At 46.8% G+C, this 22,113-nt stretch overlaps 1 protein-coding gene across 4 annotated transcripts in view; it reads right to left on the bottom strand.

Annotated features, from left to right (window-relative positions):
• The window catches only part of LOC115475423 (fatty acid hydroxylase domain-containing protein 2-like), a 180,939-nt gene that overhangs the window by 40,658 nt on the left and 118,168 nt on the right, over positions 1–22,113 (bottom strand). For 3 of the 4 annotated variants that reach the window (XM_030211131.1, XM_030211132.1, XM_030211130.1), the window contains exon 2: positions 7,185–7,232. In XM_030211131.1, the coding sequence (XP_030066991.1) occupies positions 7,185–7,232 (48 nt within the window). Of the gene's footprint in view, positions 1–67; positions 90–7,184; positions 7,233–22,113 lie in introns of those variants that run through there. The other variant, XM_030211133.1, reaches the window with a different exon arrangement.

Consider the following 22,113-nt stretch of genomic DNA (forward strand, 5'->3'; position numbering starts at 1 on the left):
TCCATGCATGCATGAGTCTCTAATATTAAACAGGAGTTAAAGAGAATTTTCTCTCCTTTAATCTCACCAGACCAGTCCAGAACCATTGAATTGTGGCCTTCGACCAGATGATGGTGACAAAGAAATAAAATAGTCCTGTGTGATTTGTCCTTTAAAGGCACTGGGTAGCCTTAACTTCTCAGCATTCTGACTGTCAAAGCAATGGATTACATATTATTCCTTCGGCTTGAAAAGTCATACTTTAAACAAACTTTAAAGACTTACCTGTTCCGCAAGGCCTACCTTCTTGATTCCAACTAATTACCTCAACTCTTTACTACATCTTTATATACATTGTAATGCATTTTGGAATTTAAACTCCACGTCCTTATTGTATCCATTTACCTCTATCTACCTGACCCTTTTAATTTTTGTATTTGTTTAATCCTGCCATACTTGACATCCACCATGACGGTATTTTGTAAGCCACATTGAGCCTGCTAATATGTGGGAAAATGCGGGATACAAATGTTACAAATAAATACTTAATGTACCTATGTCCATTTACTGAACTGTACTCAAGCAATTTGGAAAGGGTAACCAGCTGGAAAAAGACTGAATCTCAGAAGAAACTTGATGGTGTACAACTAGAAGGAAAAGAACAGCATTAAGGGGAAAGTAAAGTAATTCAATATGCTAGGGTGGGCCTCTGGACTGGTCTGGTGGGACTTAAGAACAGAAAATTAGCAGGTAAGATATAATTTATCCTCCCTTAATGACCCCACCAGACCAGTCCATTCCAGACCAGAACCTGTAAGATGTATCAAAGCAATTCCCAGGCTAGGTAGAATTCCAAAATCTCTGCCCAAATCATTTTGGTTCCAAACTCAGCAAATGTGCAGGGTGCTGGAAAGACAGTAAGTACTTTCGTGAATATAACACGAGTTGTGCTCCTATCTGGAGTTGATAATACTTGTGAATGCAAAAAAATGAATGACTAAATCACCAGTCTGCAGCTGCTAAACAGACTTGCAACTCCACTCAAGAGGTTAAACACCACTGCCAGATAATTTTGCAACCTTAGAAGGCCACCTCCTTATGAAATCAAATATAGGCAGTTACAAAACATTATCTCAGACATCAGACAGAACAGAGGTCATTTTGCTCTTCCTGAAGAGAAAAGCCAATCTGCTCAATCCTAGAAATTCTTTGGTCACTTTAATGTACTTGTGAAGTACACAATGAACATAGGGCAAACCCCCCCCCCCCCCCCCCCCCCCACAACAAATAAAAAAAAGATCTGATTTTACCTGAAATGAGGACAGTAGCTCTGGAGGAAAGAAGAGAATCATTTTGAACAAAATACTTGCTTGTAGGAGCTGCAGAAAGGGATCTGTGCATGTTAACATTTGTAGCTCAAAACGCTATAGAATGAAAATATAAAATCAAGGATGAACTACCTAAGGGTGGGATTCTTTGAAGAGGCTGCTAAAGTGAGTCATGGATGGAAATTCTAAGCAGCAGAATCAAACTCCATTCAGGTCAAGACAGACAATCAAAAGGATGTTGTCGCATGCTCGAGGACCTTGGCATACTGTCAGGCTTCTTCCCCGGGAGCACTGGGTTCGTGAGCCCATGGGCCACTACCGTGGAGCGGCAGTGGCAGGCAAGATCACCTCCAAGGTAGAGATGAGACAAAACTGGAACGGAACCCCGGACTGGAGTTCTACACCGGAATACACGGAACTGGAACGCACCGGACGGGTGCGCACTGGAGTGGAGCCCGCTGGACTGGAACACACTGGAGGGCCCCACAGGACTGGAACATACAGGAGTGAAACCCGCTGGACTGGAACACACTGGACCTAGGCTTCACCTATGCTTGACCACCTTTCCCCGAGGGTTGAGCCCTCAGGTTCTGGCAGCCGGTAGGACTTACAGGAAAACCCGGAACTGGAACTTGCAAGCAGGAACAGCAGGAATGAAGATCCAGGAGTGCCCCCTGGCACCTAGGCGCAGGCAAGGCCGACAGGCAGGGACTGTCCGGGTTCTGGCAGTCGGCAGGTTTAAACACAAAGACTAGTAAACTGTACCTAGGCTAATAGAAACGCTATACCCAGGCAAACCAGTCATACACAAGAAACATACACAGAGCACACTCAGGGGACTTGAAAGCTATATACCAGCTAACAACAAAGCTGTGCCCAAGCTAACAAGTCATGCACTGGAAACAAACACAGAGCACTAGCAAAGCTATACACAGGCTAACAAGCCACACGGTGCCTAAGCTGGCTAGTCTAAACAAACACAGAGCACTAGCAAAGCTATACACAGGCTAACAAGCCACACGGTGCCTAAGCTGGCTAGTCTAAACAAACACAGAGCACTAGCAAAGCTATACACAGGCTAACAAGCCACACGGTGCCTAAGCTATCTAGTCAAACATAGAAACTCACACAGAGCAAACACTGAAACAGTGTACAGAGCACTCTATACACCAGGGCCCTAGATGAAATGCAAAGGCCAGGGCTGTAGTCTCTAAGTGATTAATAAAGCCCCTCCACACCAGAGGCACAGCTGCAGCAATCACCTTGCATCCAAACAGAGGCTTGACACACAGAGCAGTCAGCCCAGCGGGAGCCATCTTGGATGCTGGCATAGAGGAGTCGGCGGCAGCCATCTTGGAAAAGGCATAGCCCACACAGGTGAGGTTCAGTAGGGCAATCAGCACACAGAGCCAGAGAGAAACTAAGACAGAGACAGACACAGAGACAAGCAGAAGCCAGCACAGCCACTGACTCCCAGAAACAGGGTAAGTCTGAGGGTGGTCACGGCCACAGACATAACAGATGTATAGTAGTCCACCTAGAGAAGGTGCACTACATGTGGATGAAATATCCAAGAGAACCTTTACAACTGTCCTCCAAGGCATGAAAAAGTTGCAACTTGAACTTTTATGGAACCCTGAGCTATTTCCACTTGGAGTTCATCCTTGGCCAAGGCACGCTTCTTGAAACTACAGTGCTTCAAGTGTGACTAGTCAAGAGTAAAGTTGAAAGAGAAAATGTAGACAGAATCTTTTGTACTAGAAATAACAAAGGATGTGGAAATGTCTTAGAAATATTAGGCTGACCAACCCAAATCTCCAGTTTTAGTCAAGTGCTATCAAATTACTCTGGCAGAGGCAGAGATATGAATTTCTACAGCATCCAACCTAACATTGGAGGTGACTGAAATATATTCCACAGTATTCTATACAGCCAAGGAAGCTGAAATAGTTCCATACCTTCGTAACTAGTCTAATTTCTGTAAATTAAAAAGTGTAGAATCTTAGAGTTGGCCACTGACATGGAGATTAGAATGGACAATCTCAACCATTTGATTTAAGTGCAAAAGGAATCCTATGTTGCTATTAACCAATTGGGAGCTTTATGGCTTACACATCAGTACAAGAATGCTGAACCAAGGCCACCTCATTATACTGTACAACACCAGGAACTCCAAGGATAGACCAGACATTGCGTTAGGAGTGTGGTGACCAGCGCAAGAACACAGGACTCTATAGAGTGAGCCTGAGACTACTATATTATAGACTCTACCATTGATGCCACCATTTGCATCTGGTGCCATGAGGCACAGAAGCAACCATATGCAGAATTGAACAGGAGTACTCTCTGAAATCACAGCAAAACTTAAAGTGAATTGTAGACAATTCTTGCATCTAAAAGTGTAGGCCTCAACAGGCAACAAGCCTGCCCTAAGAGAGACTGACCTCTCTTAGTGTCTCAGACGAACCAGATGACTCTATATGAATCCTTCTCAGGAACTAAAGGATGTAAGTAATAAAAACTTTCATATTATGCTTAGGGAGAAATTGCCCATGGGCAAAGGAATGTGTTGGACAACCATAAGATAATGGGGTAGTTCAAAGGAAACATGTAGCAAACCTGTTGAGATGTAATGCTGTTAAAAAATGTCCCAGATGCACGGCTACTATTACTGAACAAAGGCTTCAGTTTTAAAATAATATGAGTATATTCTAGTTTTCAATATAATTTTGGAAGCATCTTCACTGCTTCTCAATCTAGAGGAAACTGTAGCATAGTTATGCATGGCTGTCACCAGGAGGGGAGGCACAATGACCATAAGACAAAGAGGTGGCTGCCTGCCCATCTCTGAGCAGAGTGCAAGCTCATATTTCTATGAAGGAGCCCAGATAGAACACAGGAGCTTGCAACAAGGATGGTCCACACCAGTCAAACTTTCTGTTCAAGACTACCTTACTGAGGAAGAGAGTGAGCCATCAGAATACTATTGCTTTTGGCCTCTGAATTTAGACCAACAATAACCAGTATTGGGAGGAGGGGTCTGGGGTGAGGAAGGACTTTCCATAACTACTTCCAGCCAGTCTCTGAATTGTGGTCCCAAAAGTTCCAGGATTTCATCAATAGATAGTTAACGATTGCAGAGGATGAAACTGCACAACCTGTTTAGATGATCATAACTGCCACTCTGCATGGGAGCTACTGAGAAGCATGGCTGCAACACTGAAGCCCTGTCTTGAACTAGTCCTGACCAGGAAATATGAAGGATCCAAACAAAGGATCTTACTTGCCAGCAGTTAAGTCCTGGTATCGATATTCAAGACCTCTCTCCTCTGCATACTGTTACTTTGAGGGAGGTCAACCTGATCTATGTTGGAAGATACTAGACCCAACACAGGAGGACTTGATCTTGAGCCACTGCATACCTGGAATGAGACAGACTAAAGAAACAAAGAAAGATTGTTTAAACAGAGACTCAAATCTTTCTACAAAGGAGGTCCCTGAATGCAGTGATTCCATCTAATTAAGGTTTTGCCTAAGGACAACCCGAATAGGCAATAAAACACCTTACTTTTCTCTTCACCAGAAAGAGAATATGAAACCTATGGTCAGTTTAAGGTTAGAATCAAATATCACAGCCTGAGGAGATCCATCTCCAGCTATCAAATGTATCAGGGGAGGGAGAGGGCTATGAACACCCAAGAATATAGTATAATTCTACAGATGAAAATCTCTCATGGATTATGCAAGAATTTAGAAAATAAGTCTTAGAAAATAAGGGTCACCAGCTTCTCTCCCCCATACAACCTCTGTACTGAGGCTCTGTCCTTTCTGAGGATACAATCTCCCCTTCTCGAGTTAGTGGAATGTTCTAGCATCTCAAACATTGCCATAGGCAATCTGTTTCCACTGCAGGGACACAGATTAGGGATGGGAAGGGTTCAAAGCAAAACGACGGTGCTACCTTAGTAGGTCACCCAGTATTTTTTTGACGGTGCTGCCTTAGTAGGTCACCCATTATTTTTTTATAACTCTTTTCAGGCTGCAGAAATTTGTCATGCATCACACGCCTAATCTGGCTTTAAAGGCACTATGGGAAGCTTCCCTTTTGTAGAGAAGCAGAGATCCACTTCTGTTCCCACTATTGCTCCCCTAGCTGGGAGAAACTGGGGAGGAGAGAGGAGCTCTGACATGAAAGTGATACCACCTGCTAAAATATTAACTCAGTAGAGAACTGGAGTTACACAGACTCTGCCATGCCTGAGGTTAAATATGTAGCATTTATGAATTTTCATATTTCTCTATCAGAGAGAAAGAAAGAGATAAAGGACCCAGAATTCTTTACTTGTACATAATTTAATGCAAAGTGGCAATAAAAAGGCTGAAGAAATAGGTCCCTGAAGGGAAATAGTGTCAGGTCTTACTCCATGTACACCACAAAAGCCACAGCTCAATCCAGGGAACCTTTCCAGCTTCACTTTTGGCTGGGTGCTAAACTTCGCCTTTGCCCACCTGAAGATAAAATAGCAAAACATCCCTCCTCACAGTTTGGATGCAAACTCCCACCTTTTTCCATTAATGAATATTGTAGCCTGGAACAAACACTACAGAGTTTGAAGCTCTTCTAATGTCTTGAGGTGAGAAAGCAACTTCCCAACATTGAACAAGGAAGAGGGAGAATAACTCAGAGTCCTCTGAGCATCATCCCTGCTCCAGATCCAATTCAATTGCTTTAGGCCTTTTATTTATTATTACTTTTTAATGGAGCTTACAACCTCAAATGAAGTACACTTTTGCTCAATTGATGCCCAGTTCTCAAACTAGGGTAGGAGATGCCTCAGTAACCAGTCCAGAAGATATACAGTTCACTCGTCACCATCTGCTGGAGACAGAGCAATACTAAATAGCTAAGGCTGCACAGTGCACTGAAGGGATGAATCACACAGAGCTATTTTATTTCTCTGCCTCTATCCACTGGTTGATGGACACAACCTACAGGCTTTGGATTGGTCTAGTGAGGACACTAAGAAAGACTGAAGTTGATGAACATGATTCTATTAAGAGATTTTTATTTTGCAGTGAAGGCAAGAATATTAGTACCACTGATAATGGGGTTTCAAAAATTGTAAAAGAAATTGCATATTGTATTGTTAACAGTAGATGATATACAGCATGGAATCAGAGCTCTGGATTAATGTTTTCCAATCCACTGAAGTTATGCTCAGTGAAAATACATCACTTACATTCTTGGTATTTGTTGCTGATATCCTGAAAACCAAACCAACTGATTTACTTCCAATGGTTAGACAGGGACTGAAACTTCTACTATGGAGATGTGGTTTTTAACCTTTTCCTGGGGGGTCTCCCACCCAGATTGGCTTTTAGAATATCAACAACAAATATTCATGGAGTCAGTTCAAGGAAATAGTTTTGAATTATAAAATATTCATCAATGCTACCACTGTAAAATTGGTACAGCATGTGATACTTGTATTCAAACATCTGGAAAAAGCTAGGTCTATCTGTAAGTCATTAGTCCACATTCATGTATTTGCATGATTTATTTTTTTATTTTATTGCATTTGTATCCCACATTCCCCCACCTATTTGCAGGCTCAATGTGGCTTACATAGATTTGTTAACATTGTCATTTCAGGATATCAGATACAGTTAGTAATGTGTAACAATCAAGGAAGGGAAGAGAGAAGAAGGAAGAGAGTGATTAGGGTAGTTATAGAGGTGGGCTTTCATAATTGAGTGGGTTGGTGAGGTGACTTAGTGAGGATATAGGTTCTCAATTGTAGGCCTGGTTGAAGAAGAATGTTTATATGTGTTATATGTTTTCTAGCGACCCTGGAAATTTTCTTTCTCGAATTGTACCTGTTGATGGCGCTCAGCAGGGGGCACAGTTCTAGCATTGCTTATCATCTGAAAGAGAAAATACGGTACAAGAATCAATACTTGAAAGGCATCTTCAAGAATAGTACATAAAAGGAAAATGGAAATACTGAAAAGAAGATTACTGGGATCCTAATGTGGAGGGCAATTTTCAAAAGCTATGTAGTCTGGTTCTGAGGGACTTGTCTTGGGTAGGTTTGGAAAATAATTCATATATATTATTTTCCATAGATATTTTATAAGTAGAAAAGCAAGTGTAAAGTCTGTGGGTACTTTCTACCCACAACAGTTTTTCAAGAGAGTACCTCTGCCACAATTCCATCTTCACAAAAGGCCCCCAGTCCATTTCACCCCTGCATCACATCTCTCAATACCACCCCACCCCACATCAGCCCTCTCTATTCCCTCACCAAACTGGTAATTATACAGCAACCTGAGGAGAGTGGCTGCATGCCCTCCACCATCACCCCAAGCCTGCTTGCAGATGGACTGCACTGACACCCCCATATTGCAGTCAGGCAGGACAGGAGAGGATGTGTCTTATACGTAACATTCGTCTCCTCTTCTTGCTGTGGGATTACAGTGAGAAGAAAATTCAAATATGCAGCCATAGCAAGAAAAGCTTAGCTCCATCTCTGGTCTCTTGTTGCAATTCCGTGCAGAACAAGAACAGGGAATTCCAAAGGAAGAGCTGGAGTTGGAGGGGAAAGAAGGAATGGTGAAATTTGGTCTTTGAGTCTGGCTAGACCAGTCCAGACATGTGGGTTATGCTCTCAAACCAGCAGATGAAAACAAAGACTACTGACTTTCACTGACATCACCAGTATAATGATTGGTGTAATCCTGGAACTTGTCAGTATACTTTTGATAAAGCAGAATCGAGTGAAAACCATACATGCAAACACCACCACCAATCAGACCTCCCTTAAGGGTAAAGTATTCAGAATTAACTGACTTTGTATCTTCTACTTATTTTAAAAAAAATTTTTGTCCACTGATATATACTGATTAAATTCACCCATTCCTGAACTCTTAAGCAGTGATAGCCATATCGTCAAAACCCATCGTCTTCTGGTGTAGAACTTGGACTAGCCTAGCAGGTCTTAAGGAAAGCAAATTAGTGGGTAAGATCAAATTTCACCTTCCTGATCATCCTGCTAGACTATTCCACACAAGTGGGATGTACCCAAACTTCATCGATTTAAGTTGGAAGGAGATGAAGCTCCATCCAGCACTGTCCTGCTGAAGGTGCAATCTTCCCAAGCTTGGACATCCAGTTTGCAATGCTTAAATCAACAAATGAAGCAACAACCAAGTTACCACCCTGCAGATGTCTGGCACCATAGCTCCAGCCTCTGCCCATGACACCACTTATGCCCTGGTAGAGTGAACCTTCAAGGCTATCAGAACCTTCTTACAACTCGACAGATTCTATAGCCACCTTAGTCAAGTGCGAGAACAATGCTTTGGATGATGCATCTCTTTTTGGCTCATGGTGCAAGACAAACAACCAATTCAACATACAAAACAGCTTCACCACCTTCAGGTAGCAGATCAGTTCCTGACAAACATTCATGGAATGAAGAATTGTGCAGCCATCCTTGCTCTTTCTGGAAAGGCCAGGAGACACATTACCTGATTAAGATGAAATGATGAAACCATTTTTGGCAAAAAAGATGGTACCATACATAATGTGATCATATCCTTCTCAAAGGCCTGATAGGGATTCCTGTAGGATAATGCCTGCAACTCAGAAATATGACACGTGTAACTCACAGCCACCAAACTAAAGGTTAATCTATAAGTGATGCATGTCTGAGGGATACACATGGTGGACTTGTCAATGCCTTAAGCACCAAGGGCAAATGCCACTGGGATGCCATCAGGCAAGATGGAAGCCATAGCTGCTTCATGCCCTCAAAAAATGCCCAATATCAGGATGAGCCACCAGAGAGGCACCCTCAACATGGCCCTTAAAATAGGCAAGGATTGCTCTCTGCACTCTAATGGCATGTAGGAGTGGCCTGATGGTTAGTGTAGCAGGTTGTGGACCTGGGGAACTGGGTTAAATTTCTTCTGTAGCTCTCTTTGACCCTGGACAAGTCACTTAGGGCCCCTTTTACAAAGTGGCAGTAACCCCAATGGGGGGCTTACCATTCGCTAAAAGGGAAGTACTAGTTCCCACCCTCAGAGCTTGCCATATTCGGGGCTACAAAATTATTTTCATTTTTGTAGGCCAGTGTGTACCCAGCGGTAATCAGGCAGTGCTGCTCGCTGCCCAGTTACTGCTGGGTTAGCATGGGAACCCTTACCACCACCCACTGGGCTCCCCCCCCCCCAAAAAAAATGGCCACGTGACAAGTGCTTCGCTTGCCGCACAGCCATTTTATGAAAACAAGACAGACCTACCTTTTACCCACTGTGGTAAAAGGGGGCCTCGGCTGCATCAAAAATACGGACCAACATCAGCATGGGCCCCCTTCTGCTGCAGCTTGGTAAAAGGAGCCCTTAGCCCTGTTGGATTATTTGTAGTAAATAATTAGCAGATTTTATACACACAGCTTCAGCTTTAGAAATGTTAATTTCTTTTCTTCATCTCTCTCACATACACCCCAGAATAATTCACTGCTGAGTCACTTTAAAGTTGAAGTAACAAAACATCTGTTTACTCACAGTTTTAGTTAGATTGATATTCAGGCAGGCTTATTTAACATAATACAATACATTTGGATTATCAGCTCTTTCCATGTGCTTAGCTGGTAATGGATGCTCACACCACAGATCCTCAGGTTAGGAGAGATCATGAGCTCCATGTGCTATTCCTAACCCCCACAGGAAGTTGCATGGGTGTGACCTCTCTAGGTAATTCACATCAGAGGTCACAGAGTAATCACAGAGAAAGAAAAAAAAAAAACATTGCTGACAGACAATGCATGTAAAACACAATACATTATTCCAACAAGCCCTTCATTGCCCCAAGAACAATATACTACATAGATAGTGAGACCATTATGGATAGTGCAAAGTACCTGTATAGAAATTGTAAACCATATAGTCGCTTCAGGGATCACTTGCGGTATTTCAAGTGCTGAAAATAAATAATGGAACTACGAGAGAGGCCCCTCTGCAGAAAGGACATAATTTTCACCTCTCTCATCCAATCCCTTCTTCCTTTCCCTCTCTTTGTCCCCTGGTCCTTCACTCTGTCCTCTCTCTCCTATACCCTTTCATTCCCTTACTTTCCCCCTTCCCCCTTACCTCATTTCTGTTCCCAACCCTTTCACCTTCACTCCATCCCATTCCATTCTGTCTTCTTTCCCTCCTTTCAACTCTTACTCTCCTTTATGTTTTAGCTTAATTTATTAGTGGTTAAACATGCATTTGAATCTTATATTCTGGTCTGAGCACATTAAAAAAAATGTTTTTCCCCTTATTTTATACACATTCATTCTAGTAGTTTGGAGACCACAGGAGTCCATACACGCAGTGTCTACCTATGTTTCGGCCATCCCCTCTGGTATTGGTGTACTATAGAAGGCTATGATAGTGGTAACTATTTTTTCCCACTGATTTTTTGAGCCTTGCTGGCTGCCATACCTAGTTTAGTGATGTCATCACCTTGTAGATACCTCATTCAGGAGTCAAAAAAGCAGCAAACAGATACTACAGGTTTTTGGCTTAGCAGCTGAAGTGTTTTGATTTGGTGGTCAGTTTTTCGGTAAGTTCTATTGAGATCTGACCTCCTTGTCATTATTGCTTATGAATCTGATTAGCATACTAGCACTGTGGTGTTGTATTAAGAATTGCTAAAACTGTAGTTTATTTCTTGGGAGTAGGTAGTTTATCTGTTTAGTTCAGCATCTGTTATTGTATACAGGGCCACTGAGAGACTGAGTGGGGCCCTGGGCAGAGCCATCACCGCTGTCCCCCCGCCCCAGGATCGCCGCTGCCGCTCCCCCCCCCCCCCCCCCCACCAGGATTGCCGCTGGAACTACAAGTACCTTGGCTGGCGGGGATCCCGAGGCCCCGCCAGCAGAAGAGGTCTTCCTCCAGCGCTGGTCTTTCTTCTGCCGCTTTGCCTGCCCCTGTGGCTGATTTTCTCTCGTGTCGCACGTGCTCGGTTTCAAAACCAAGCATGCGTGGCCTGCGGGCCCAGCAGCCGCTTGGCAGGCAATGCAAGGGGGGCCTGGCGCCTGAGTTTTCTCTCTTTTGCTGCTGTCAGGACGCGATCACCCAGGTCCCGTCAGGAGCAGGAGAGAGAGACCACAGCACCAGGCCTGGGCCCGGGGAATTTTGCCCCCCCCCCCCCCCCCCCTCTTGGTGGCCCTGATTGTATGTCTTTTTTGGGGAATTACCTCCCCTTTATAATGTGAAAAATAAGTGTGAGTGGTTGTTAAAATCAATATGCAGGTCTTTTTCTAAACAATGCCTATGTACGTGGACAGCTTTTCAGCAATATGAATGGGAGTAATCTTTTAGGGGTCTTTTACTAAAACTTAGCTTAAGTTATCTGCAGCAGGTCCCATAGGAATAAAATGGGACCTTCTACAGATAACTGGAGCTAACCTTGAGTAAAAGACCCCCTTAGTTTATGTGGAGGGGCATAATCGAACGGAAACGCCTATCTCCATGGGCGTTTATCTTCGAGAACGGGTTCGTGAAGGGGCGGGCCGAACCGAATTTTCGAAAAAATGGACGTTTTTGAGCTGGGTGTTTGTATTTTTTAGCGATAATGGAAACTAAAAACGCCCAGCTCAAAAACATCCTAATCCAAGCCATTTGGTCGTGGGAGGGGCCAGGATACGTAGTACACTGGCCCCCTTGATATGCCAGGACACCAACTGGGCACCCTAGGTCAGTGCGGTGGACTTCAGAAAAAGCTCCCACATGCATAGCTCCCTTACCACGGGTGCTGAGCTCCCAACCCACCTCCCCCAAAACCCACTACCCACAAATGTACAACACTACCATAGCTCTTAGGGGTGAAGGGGGCACCTACATGTGGGTACAGTGGGTTTTGGAGGCCTCCCATTTACTAGCACAAGTGTTTCAGGTGGGGGGGATGGGCCTGGGTCCACCTGGCTGAAGTGCACTGCGGTACCCACTAAAAGTGCTCCAGGGACCTGCATACACGCAGGCCTCTAGGACTGGTTGCTGCTATATAACATTGGCACACCAGTTGACACCTGAAGACTAATCTCTCCGAAAACGTCCTTTATTGGAATAACCGCCTTTACTCACAGTTAACTGCAGATCAGAGGTTGTGCCCCACTGGCAACGAGTCTCCCTGGTACTGAGATGAGCAGTAGGTCAGAGCTGGCAGAATGCTGTACAATGCCCTCTTTCAGCCACATTCAAGGGAAGAACTAAGTTGTGTAACGTGGCTAACACAGGAAAGGGAACTAAAACTGGCTTACAAAAATGGCCACTACCGCATGGACTACAACAGGAAACACAACAGGGCACACTCTGACCCAGTAGGCAGGGGGAAAAGCACCATGGGAGAAGAGCCTACCAACTACCAACATCGTGAGACTGTAACACAAGCTAATGAAATCACGGAGCCCAATACCCTACACCCACCACAATGCAATGCTGATGTGACCCTGTACTGCACCCGAGAGCCACATCTGACCCAGGGAAAGGCTGTTACAGGATCGAACACATTCTGTTGTCATGGAGGTGGGTACGGCATTTGAGGCTGGCATAGAGGCTGGAAAAAAAGTTTGTAAAGTGGGGTATTTTTTGGTGGGAGGGGGTTAGTGACTACTGGGGGAGTCCGGGGAGGTCATCCCCGATTCCCTCCAGTGGTCATCTGGGAAGTTGGAGCAATTTTTTGGGACTTGTTCGTGAAAAAAAAGGGTCCAAAAAAAGTGACCCAAAATCGCGGTAAAAATGCCTTTTTTTTTTTTTCGATTATCAGCTAAAGACGCCCATCTCTCCTCAGCTGATAACCACGCCCCCAGTTCTGCCTCCACCACGCCTCCGACATGCCCCCGTCAATTTTATTCATTTCCGCGACGGAGTGCAGTTGGAAACGCCCAAAATCGGCTTTCGATTATACCGATTTGGGCGCCTTTGCGAGACAAACGTCTATCTCCCGATTTAGGTCGCACTATAAGCGTTTTTCTCTTTTCGAAAATAAGCTGGATAGGGGAAGTTACAGGGTAAAGTGGCCTTAGTATACCCTTGAACAGGTTCTTCACACATGCTAAGGCCATTTTTACCACAACAGTAAAACAGCCGATTTTCCATTGTTTAAAATTATTTTGAAGTGCATACGTTGCCATTAGCAGGCGGCCATTAAAAAAAAAATTACCATGTGAGCACTTACCGACACCTATTTTGAAGGCAGAAAAGGATTGCACGGTAATTCTACGCTATCCAGAGCGCATAATGTAGCCATACTAACTGATTAGCACAGGAATGCCCGCTCTATGCCCCCTGACACCCTCCCTCCAAGAAAAAAATAAAATTTAAGGCTGTGTCGAATTTCCAGTTACTGCAGGACGCCTGAACATGTCTCATGGTACTCCATTTTAATATGCAATAAGCGTGCAGTAGCGATGTCATGTGATAGTGATGTCAGTCGGTAGCAGACACAGGTCACTAAGTATGGCAATCCCTGATGAAACAGTGAAATGGGTGCCTGTCAGGATCCAGCATAATATAAATGCCCTGCTTACTGATTTGTTTGCTATTGACAGTATTGGATGAAGATTGAATATAAATTGAATTTTGAGTGTGTTGCACATTATACACGGTATGAAAATGAAATAGGGAGGTTTTTTGGCCTATGATTGAATGACTGCACTGATACCTAGGTGGTTAGCAAAATGTGTTTGGGCTCATTGTAAGGTTCATGCGATATCTGAGACCTTTTTCTTCCCAACAATAATTTATCTCGGATAAGTGAATCTAGCCTATCTGTTTGTTGGTTGAAGTGTCAACTTATGTGATTTGTGGAAGGCTTGTTGTGATTAAACAATACAGGAAGTTCCTTAATAAAAGGGCCTCATAGATTGTTCCTTTGTTTTTATTACTCAGTGTATACTTATCTATATATGTATATACTGCATATATGAAAAACTTTTAAAAATATTTTGAGCATATGAAATTATTTAATAGCACAGTACAGTACAGTCTCAATTATCCGACTGTCACTGATCCGACCATCCGGCATGTCCGACAGACCGCCGGTGACATCAGACAACTTCTCTTTCTGTTTTCCAAACCCGGGACCTTACTTTTACCACCGTTGTGAGCTGGGCCCTGCTTTTTCTGCCTTGTTTGAGAGGTTACCATTGTTTTCTGTATTATCTGACTTTTCATTTATCCGAGAACAGGTCAGTCCTGTTTAGGTCTGAAAATCGAGACTTTACTGTATTCTGAAAAATGTATTTTATGTGATAGGCTACATTAATCTCTTTTCAGAGTTATCTCTTCCGGTGTTATATTTGAAGAATGCCATTCAACTGTTATTCAGCTACTTGCTAAATTGGGATATATCTATGCAGTCCATGTTCCTGTGTATGTAGTTAGATAAATAACGAGAAATGTGATTTTGATATATACCACGTTTATATTTTATCTATAGTTTTGTTGTTTAATCCAAAAGAATAAGGGCTGAATTGTTAACATTTGATGTTTTTACTGTTGCGGAACTAGTGAGTGTATTTTATTCCTTTTTTCTTTTACTGATGTATGTAGTAGTTTTGTCTCTGAGACCTTGTATTTTACATTCAATTTTGTGTAAAGCCAATGCTACATACCTGTAGAAGGTATTCTCCGAGGACAGCAGGCTGATTGTTCTCACTGATGGGGTGACGTCCACGGCACCCCCTCCAATCGGAATCTTCACTAGCAAAGATGTTTGCTAGCCCTTGCGCGCCAATGCGCACCGCGCATGTGCGGTCATCTTCCCGCCCGAACTGGCTCGTGTTCGTCAGCCCCCTAAGTAGCAAGACGAAGACACAACTCCAAAGGGGAGGCAGGCGGGTTTGTGAGAACAATCAGCCTGCTGTCCTCGGAGAATACCTTCTACAGGTATGTAGCTTTCGCTTTCTCCAAGGACAAGCAGGCTGCTTGTTCTCACAAATGGGGTATCCCTAGCCCCCAGGCTCACTCAAAACAACAAACATGGTCAATTGGGTCTCGCAACGGCGAGGACATAACTGAGATTGACCTAACATCTTATTCAACTAACTGAGAGTGTAGCCTGGAACAGCATAAAAAATGTGCCTAGGGGGGTGGAGTTGGATTCAAACCCCAAACAGATTCCGAAGCACCGACTGCCCGAACCGACTGTCGCGTCGGGTATCCTGCTGCAGGCAGTAATGAGATGTGAATGTGTGGACAGATGACCACGTCGCAGCTTTGCAGATCTCTTCAATAGTGGCTGACTTCAAGTGGGCCACTGATGCCGCCATGGCTCTAACATTGTGAGCCGTGACATGACCCTCAAGAGCTAGCCCAGCCTGGGCGTAAGTGAAGGAAATGCAATCTGCTAGCCAATTGGATATGGTGCGTTTCCCCACAGCCACTCCCCTCCTGTTGGGATAAAAAAAAACAAACATTTGGGCGGACTGTCTGTTGGGCTGTGTCCGCTCCAGATAGAAGGCCAGTGCTCTTTTGCAGTCCAATGTGTGCAGCTGACGTTCAGCAGGGCAGGAATGAGGACGGGGAAAGAATGTTGGCAAAACAATTGACTGGTTCAGATGGAACTCCGACACCACCTTCGGCAAGAACTTAGGGTGAGTGTGGAGGACTACTCTATTATGTTGAAATTTGGTATAAGGAGCATGAGCTACTAGGGCTTGAAGCTCACTGACTCTACGAACTGGTTACTGCCACCAAGAAAATGACCTTCCAGGTCAAATACTTCAGATGGCATGAATTCAGTGGCTCAAAAGGAGGTTTCATCAGCTGGGTGAGAACGACATTGAGATCCCATGACACAGTAGGAGGTTTGATGGGGGGCTTTGACAGAAGCAAACCTTTCATAAAGCGAACAACTAAAGGCTGTCCCGAGATCGGCTTACCTTCCACACGGTAATGGTATGCACTGATTGCGCTAAGGTGAACCCTTACAGAGTTGGTCTTGAGACCAGACTCAGACAAGTGCAGAAGGTAGTCAAGCAGGGTCTGTGTAGGACAAGAGCGAGGATCTAAAGCCTTGCTGTCACACCAGACGGCAAACCTCCTCCATAAAAAGAAGTAACTTCTTTTAGTGTAATCTTTCCTGGAAGCAAGCAAGACACGGGAGACTCCCTCTGACAGACCCAAAGAGGCAAAGTCTACGCTCTCAACATCCAGGCCGTGAGAGCCAGAGACCGGAGGCTGGGATGCAGAAGCGCCCCTTCGTTCTGGGTGATGAGGGTCGGAAAACACTCCAATCTCCACGGTTCTTCGGAGGACAACTCCAGAAGAAGAGGGAACCAGATCTGACGCGGCCAAAAAGGAGCAATCAGAATCATGGTGCCTCAGTCTTGCTTGAGTTTCAACAAAGTCTTCCCCACCAGAGGTATGGGAGGATAACCATACAGCAGGCCTTCCTCCCAATCCAGGAGGAAGGCATCCGATGCCAGTCGGCCGTGGGCCTGAAGTCTGGAACAGAACTGAGGGACCTTGTGATTGGCTCGAGATGCAAAGAGATCTACCAAGGGGTGCCCCACACTTGGAAGATCCGGCGCACTACTCTGGAGTTGAGCGACCACTCGTGAGGTTGCATAATCCTGCTCAACCTGTCGGTCAGACTGTTGTTTACGCCTGCCAGATATGTGGCTTGGAGAAACATGCCATGACGGCTAGCCCACAGCCACATGCTGACGGCTTCCTGATACAGGGGGCAAGATCCGGTGCCCCCCTGCTTGTTGATGTAATACATGGCAACCTGGTTGTCTGTCTGAATTTGGATAATTTGGTGGGACAGCCGATCTCTGAAAGCCTTCAGAGCGTTCCAGACCACTCGTAACTCCAGGAGATTGATCTGTAGACCTTGTTCCTGGAGGGACCAGCTTCCCTGGGTGTGAAGCCCATCGACATGAGCTCCCCACCCCAGGAGAGACGCATCCGTAGTCAGCACTTTTTGCGGCTGAGGAATTTGGAAAGAGCGTCCCAGAGTCAAATTGGACCAAATCGTCCACCAGTGCAGGGATTCGAGAAAACTCGTGGACAGGTGGATCACGTCCTCTAGCTACCCAGCAGCCTGAAACCACTGGGAAGCTAGGGTCCATTGAGCAGATCGCATGCGAAGACGAGCCATGGGAGTCACATGTACTATGGAGGCCATGTGGCCAAGCAATCTCAACATCTGCCGAGCTGTGATCTGCTGGGACTCTCGCACCCGGGAGACGAGGGACAACAGATTGTTGGCCCTTGTCTCCGGGAGATAGGCACAAGCCGTCCGAGAATCCAGCAGAGCTCCTATGAATTTGAGTCTCTGTACTGGGAGAAGATGGGACTTTGGATAATTTATCACAAACCCCAGTAGCTCCAGGAGTCGAATAGTCATCTGCATGGACTGTAGAGCTCCTGCCTCGGATGTGTTCTTCACTAGCCAATCGTCGAGATAAGGAAACACGTGCACTCCCAGTCTGCGAAGTGCTGCTGCTACCACAGCCAGGCACTTCGTGAACACCCTGGGCACAGAGTCGAGCCCAAAGGATAGCACACAGTACTGGAAGTTTCGCGTTCCCAGACGGAATCGGAGATACTGTCTGTGAGCTGGCAGTATCGGGATATGCATGTAAGCATCCTTTAAGTCCAGAGAGCATAGCCAATCTTGTTCCTGAATCATGGGAAGAAGGGTGCCCAGGGAAAGCATTCTGAACTTTTCTCGAACAAGATATTTGTTCAGGGCCCTTAGGTCTAGGATGGGATGCATCCCCCCTGTTTTCTTTTCCACAAGGAAGTACCTGGAATAGAATCCCAGCCCTTCTTGCCCGGGTGGCACGGGCTCGACCGCATTGGCGCTGAGAAGGGAGGAGAGTTCCTCTGCAAGTACCTGCTTGTGCTGGAAGCTGAAAGACTGAGCTCCCGGTGGGCAATTTGGAGGCATGGAGGCGAAATTGAGGGCGTATCCTTGCCGGACTATTTGGAGAACCCACTAGTCGGAGGTTATAAGAGGCCACCTTTGGTGAAAAACTTTCAACCTCCCCCCGACCGGCAGATCGTCTGGCACGGACACTTTGATCTCGGCTATGCTCTGCTGGAGCCAGTCAAAAACTCACCCCCTGCTTTTGCTGGGGAACTGTGGGGACTTGCTGAGGCGCACGCTGCTGACGAGAGCGAGAGCGCTGGGGCTTAGCCTGGGCCGCAGGCTGTCGAGAGGGAGGATTGTACCTACGCTTACCAGAAGAGTAGGGAACAGCCCTCCTTCCCCCATAAAAACGTCTACCTGAAGAGGTAGATGCTGAAGGCTGCTGGCGGGAGAATTTGTCGAAAGCGTTATCCCGCTGGTGGAGCTGTTCTACCACCTGTTCGACTTTCTCTCCAAAAATGTTGTCCGCATGGCAAGAGGAGTCCGCAATCCGCTGCTGGATCCTGTTCTCCAGGTCGGAGGCACGCAGCCATGAGAGACTGCGCATTACCACACCTTGAGCAGCGGCCCTGGACGCAACATCAAAGGTATCAAATACCCCTCTGGCCAGTAATTTCCTACAAGCCTTCAGCTGCTTGACCACCTCCTTAAACGGCTTGGCTTGCTCAGAAGGGAGCTGGTCCACCAAGTCCGCCAGCTTCCGCACATTATTCCGCATATGGATGCTCGTGTAGAGCTGGTAAGATTGAATCTTGGCCACGAGCATGGAAGAATGGTAGGCCTTCCTCCCAAAGGAGTCTAAGGTTCTAGAGTCTTTGCCCGGGAGCGCCGAAGCATGCTCCCTAGAACTCTTAGCCTTCTTCAGGGCCAGATCCACCACACCAGAGTCGTGAGGCAACTGAGTGCGCATCAGCTCTGGGTCCCCATGGATCCGATATTGGGATTCTATCTTTTTGGGAATGTGGGGATTAGTTAGAGGCTTGGTCCAGTTCACCAGCAATGTCTTTTTCAGGACATGATGCATGGGTACTGTGGACGCTTCCTTAGGTGGAGAAGGATAGTCCAAGCGCTCAAACATTTCAGCCCTTGGCTCATCCTCCACAACCACCAGGAAGGGGATGGCCGTAGACATCTCCTGGACAAAGGCCGAGAAAGACAGACTCTCGGGAGGAGAAAGCTGCCTTTCAGGGGAGGGAGTGGGGTCAGAATGAAGGCCATCAGACTCCTCGTCAGAGAAATATCTGATGTCCTCCTCTGCCTCCGAGGCCTCATCATCGGTATCAGACACATGTTCACGGACCTGTGTCTGAAGCCGTGTCCGTCTCGACTCCGTGGAACCACGGCCACAGTGGGAGCGTCGAGAGGTAGACTCCCTGGCCGGCAGTGGCAAAGCTCCCTCCCCCGACGTCGTTGGGGAGTCCACCTGGGAGGCAGCCGAAACCGGTACCGCAAGCGGCACCAGTACCGGGGACCTCACCCCGGGCAAAGGGCCAGCTGTCGCCTCACTCTACAGCACCGGTGGCGCAAGCACCCCTGGTACCGGAGGAGAAGGACGCAACAGCTCTTCCAGAATGCCAGGAAGAACGGCTCGGAGACTCTCGTGCAGAGCGGCTGTAGAAAAAGACTGAGAAGCCGGTGCAGGCATCGAGGTCAGAATCTGTTCCGGGCATGGAGGCGGTACCGGGCTGTCCAGGGTAGAGCGCACCGACACCTCCTGGATGGAGGGTGAGCGGTCCTCCCGGTGCCGATATCTGCTGGGTGCCGACTCCCTCGGTGACCCAGAGCTCCCGGTACCAAGTCGGGAAGGTGACCGGTGACGATGCTTCTTCGACTTCTTCGAGCGAAGCATGTCACCGGAGCTTCCCGGTACCGATGAGGAGGACGTTGAATCCAGACGTCGCTTCCTCGGGGCCGGGGCCGAAGAAGGTCGATCCCGGGGGGCTGTACCGCAGGAGCCCTCAGGGCAGGAGGAGACCTACCTGAAGGCTCACCGCCACCAGCAGGGGAATGGACAGCCCTCACCTGCACTCCAGACGAAGCACCACCGTCCGACGACATCAGCACCAGAGGGGGTCCCGGTACCGCCGACGCACTCTTCCGAAGCCTCGGTACCGACGATGCAGGAGGAGGACGCCTCGATGCAGTCGATGTCGATGCGGTCTCCGAAGACTTCGGTGCTGCCGACGCCGATGCGCCCAACGAATCTCTAGATGCCGATGCCGTCGAAGCGCCGGAGAACAGAACGTTCCACTGGGCTAATCTCGCTACCTGAGTCCTCTTTTGCAAAAGAGCACAAAGACTACAGGCCTGCGGGCGGTGACCAGCCCCCAGACACTGAAGACACGAGGCGTGCCTATCAGTGAGCGTGATTACCCGGGCGCACTGGGTGCACTTCTTGAAGCCGCTGGAAGGCTTCGATGTCATGGGCAGAAAAATCGCACCGTCGAAATCAAAATTTGCGATGATGTCAAGAGGCACCGATACAAAAAGGGGGGAAAAACCCGTGCGGGCGGCCAACAAGGCCGCTCCCGAAAGCGAAAGAAAACTTACGCTGGGAAAAGACTAGAAATACAGGAAAAAGGTTCTTTTTTTTTTTTTTTTTTTGAAAAACACGAAAGACGCGCGAGGTCCTCTGAGGGGCACGAAACGGCGGCAAAACACGATTGTCCCGAGCGCGGACAAAAGAAGACTGACGAACATGAGCCGGTTCGGGCAGGAAGACGACCGCACATGCGCGGTGCGCATCGGCGCGCGAGGGCTAGCAAACGTCTTTGCTAGTGAAGATTCCGATTGGAGGGGGTGCCGTGGACGTCACCCCATCAGTGAGAACAAGCAGCCTGCTTGTCCTTGGAGAATCATTTTATCAGTAGTTTTTAGGTTGAATGATTTAGGGCCTCTTATTAAGTCGAGGTAACAGTTCCCACGTGGCAGTTCCGATGGAGCCCATTTAAAGTGAGTGGGTTTTGTCGGCATTGAAGCACTGGGAGCCACTACAGAAGCTTCATATAAGAGGCCCTTAGTTATTTATGTGATGTGGAGGGGCATAATCGAATGAAAACGTCTATCTCCATATCTCCGAGAACGGGTCCGTGAAGGGGAGGGCCGAAGCGTATTTTCGAAAAAAATGGATGTTTTTGAGCTGGGTGTTTGTTTTTTTTTAGCGATAATGGAAACTAAAAACGCCCACCTCAAAAACGTCCTAATCCGAGCCATTTGGTCGTGGGAGGGGCCAGGATTCGTAGTACACTGGCCCCCCCGATATGCCAGGACACCAACTGGGCACCCTAGGTCAGTGCGGTGGACTTCAGAAAAAGCTCCCACATGCATAGCTCCCTTACCACGGGTGCTGAGCTCCCAACCCCCCTCCCCCAAAACCCACTACCCACAAATGTACAACACTACCATAGCTCTTAGGGGTGAAGGGGGCACCTACATGTAGGTACAGTGGGTTTTGGAGGCCTCCCATTTACCAGCACAAGTGTTACAGGTAGGGGGGGATGGGCCTGGGTCCACCTGGCTGAAGTGCACTGCGGTACCCACTAAAAGTGCTCCAGGGACCTGCATACATGCAGGCCTCTAGGACTTGTTGCTGCTGTATAACTTTGGCACACCAGTTTACACCTGAAGACTAATCTCTCCGAAAACGTCCTTTGCTGGAATAAGCACGTTTACTCACAGTTAACTGCAGATCAGAGGTTGTGCCCCACTGGCAACGAGTCTCCCTGGTACTGAGATTAGCAGTAGGTCAGAGCTGGCAGAATGCTGTACAATGCCCTCTTTCAGCCACATTCAAGGGAAGAACTAAGTTCTCTAACGTGGCTAACACATGGAAGGGATCTAAAACTGCCTTACAAAAATGGCCACTACCTC

This window comes from Microcaecilia unicolor, chromosome 8, assembly GCF_901765095.1.
Source record: "Microcaecilia unicolor chromosome 8, aMicUni1.1, whole genome shotgun sequence".
In the NCBI taxonomy this organism is placed as follows: domain Eukaryota; kingdom Metazoa; phylum Chordata; class Amphibia; order Gymnophiona; family Siphonopidae; genus Microcaecilia; species Microcaecilia unicolor.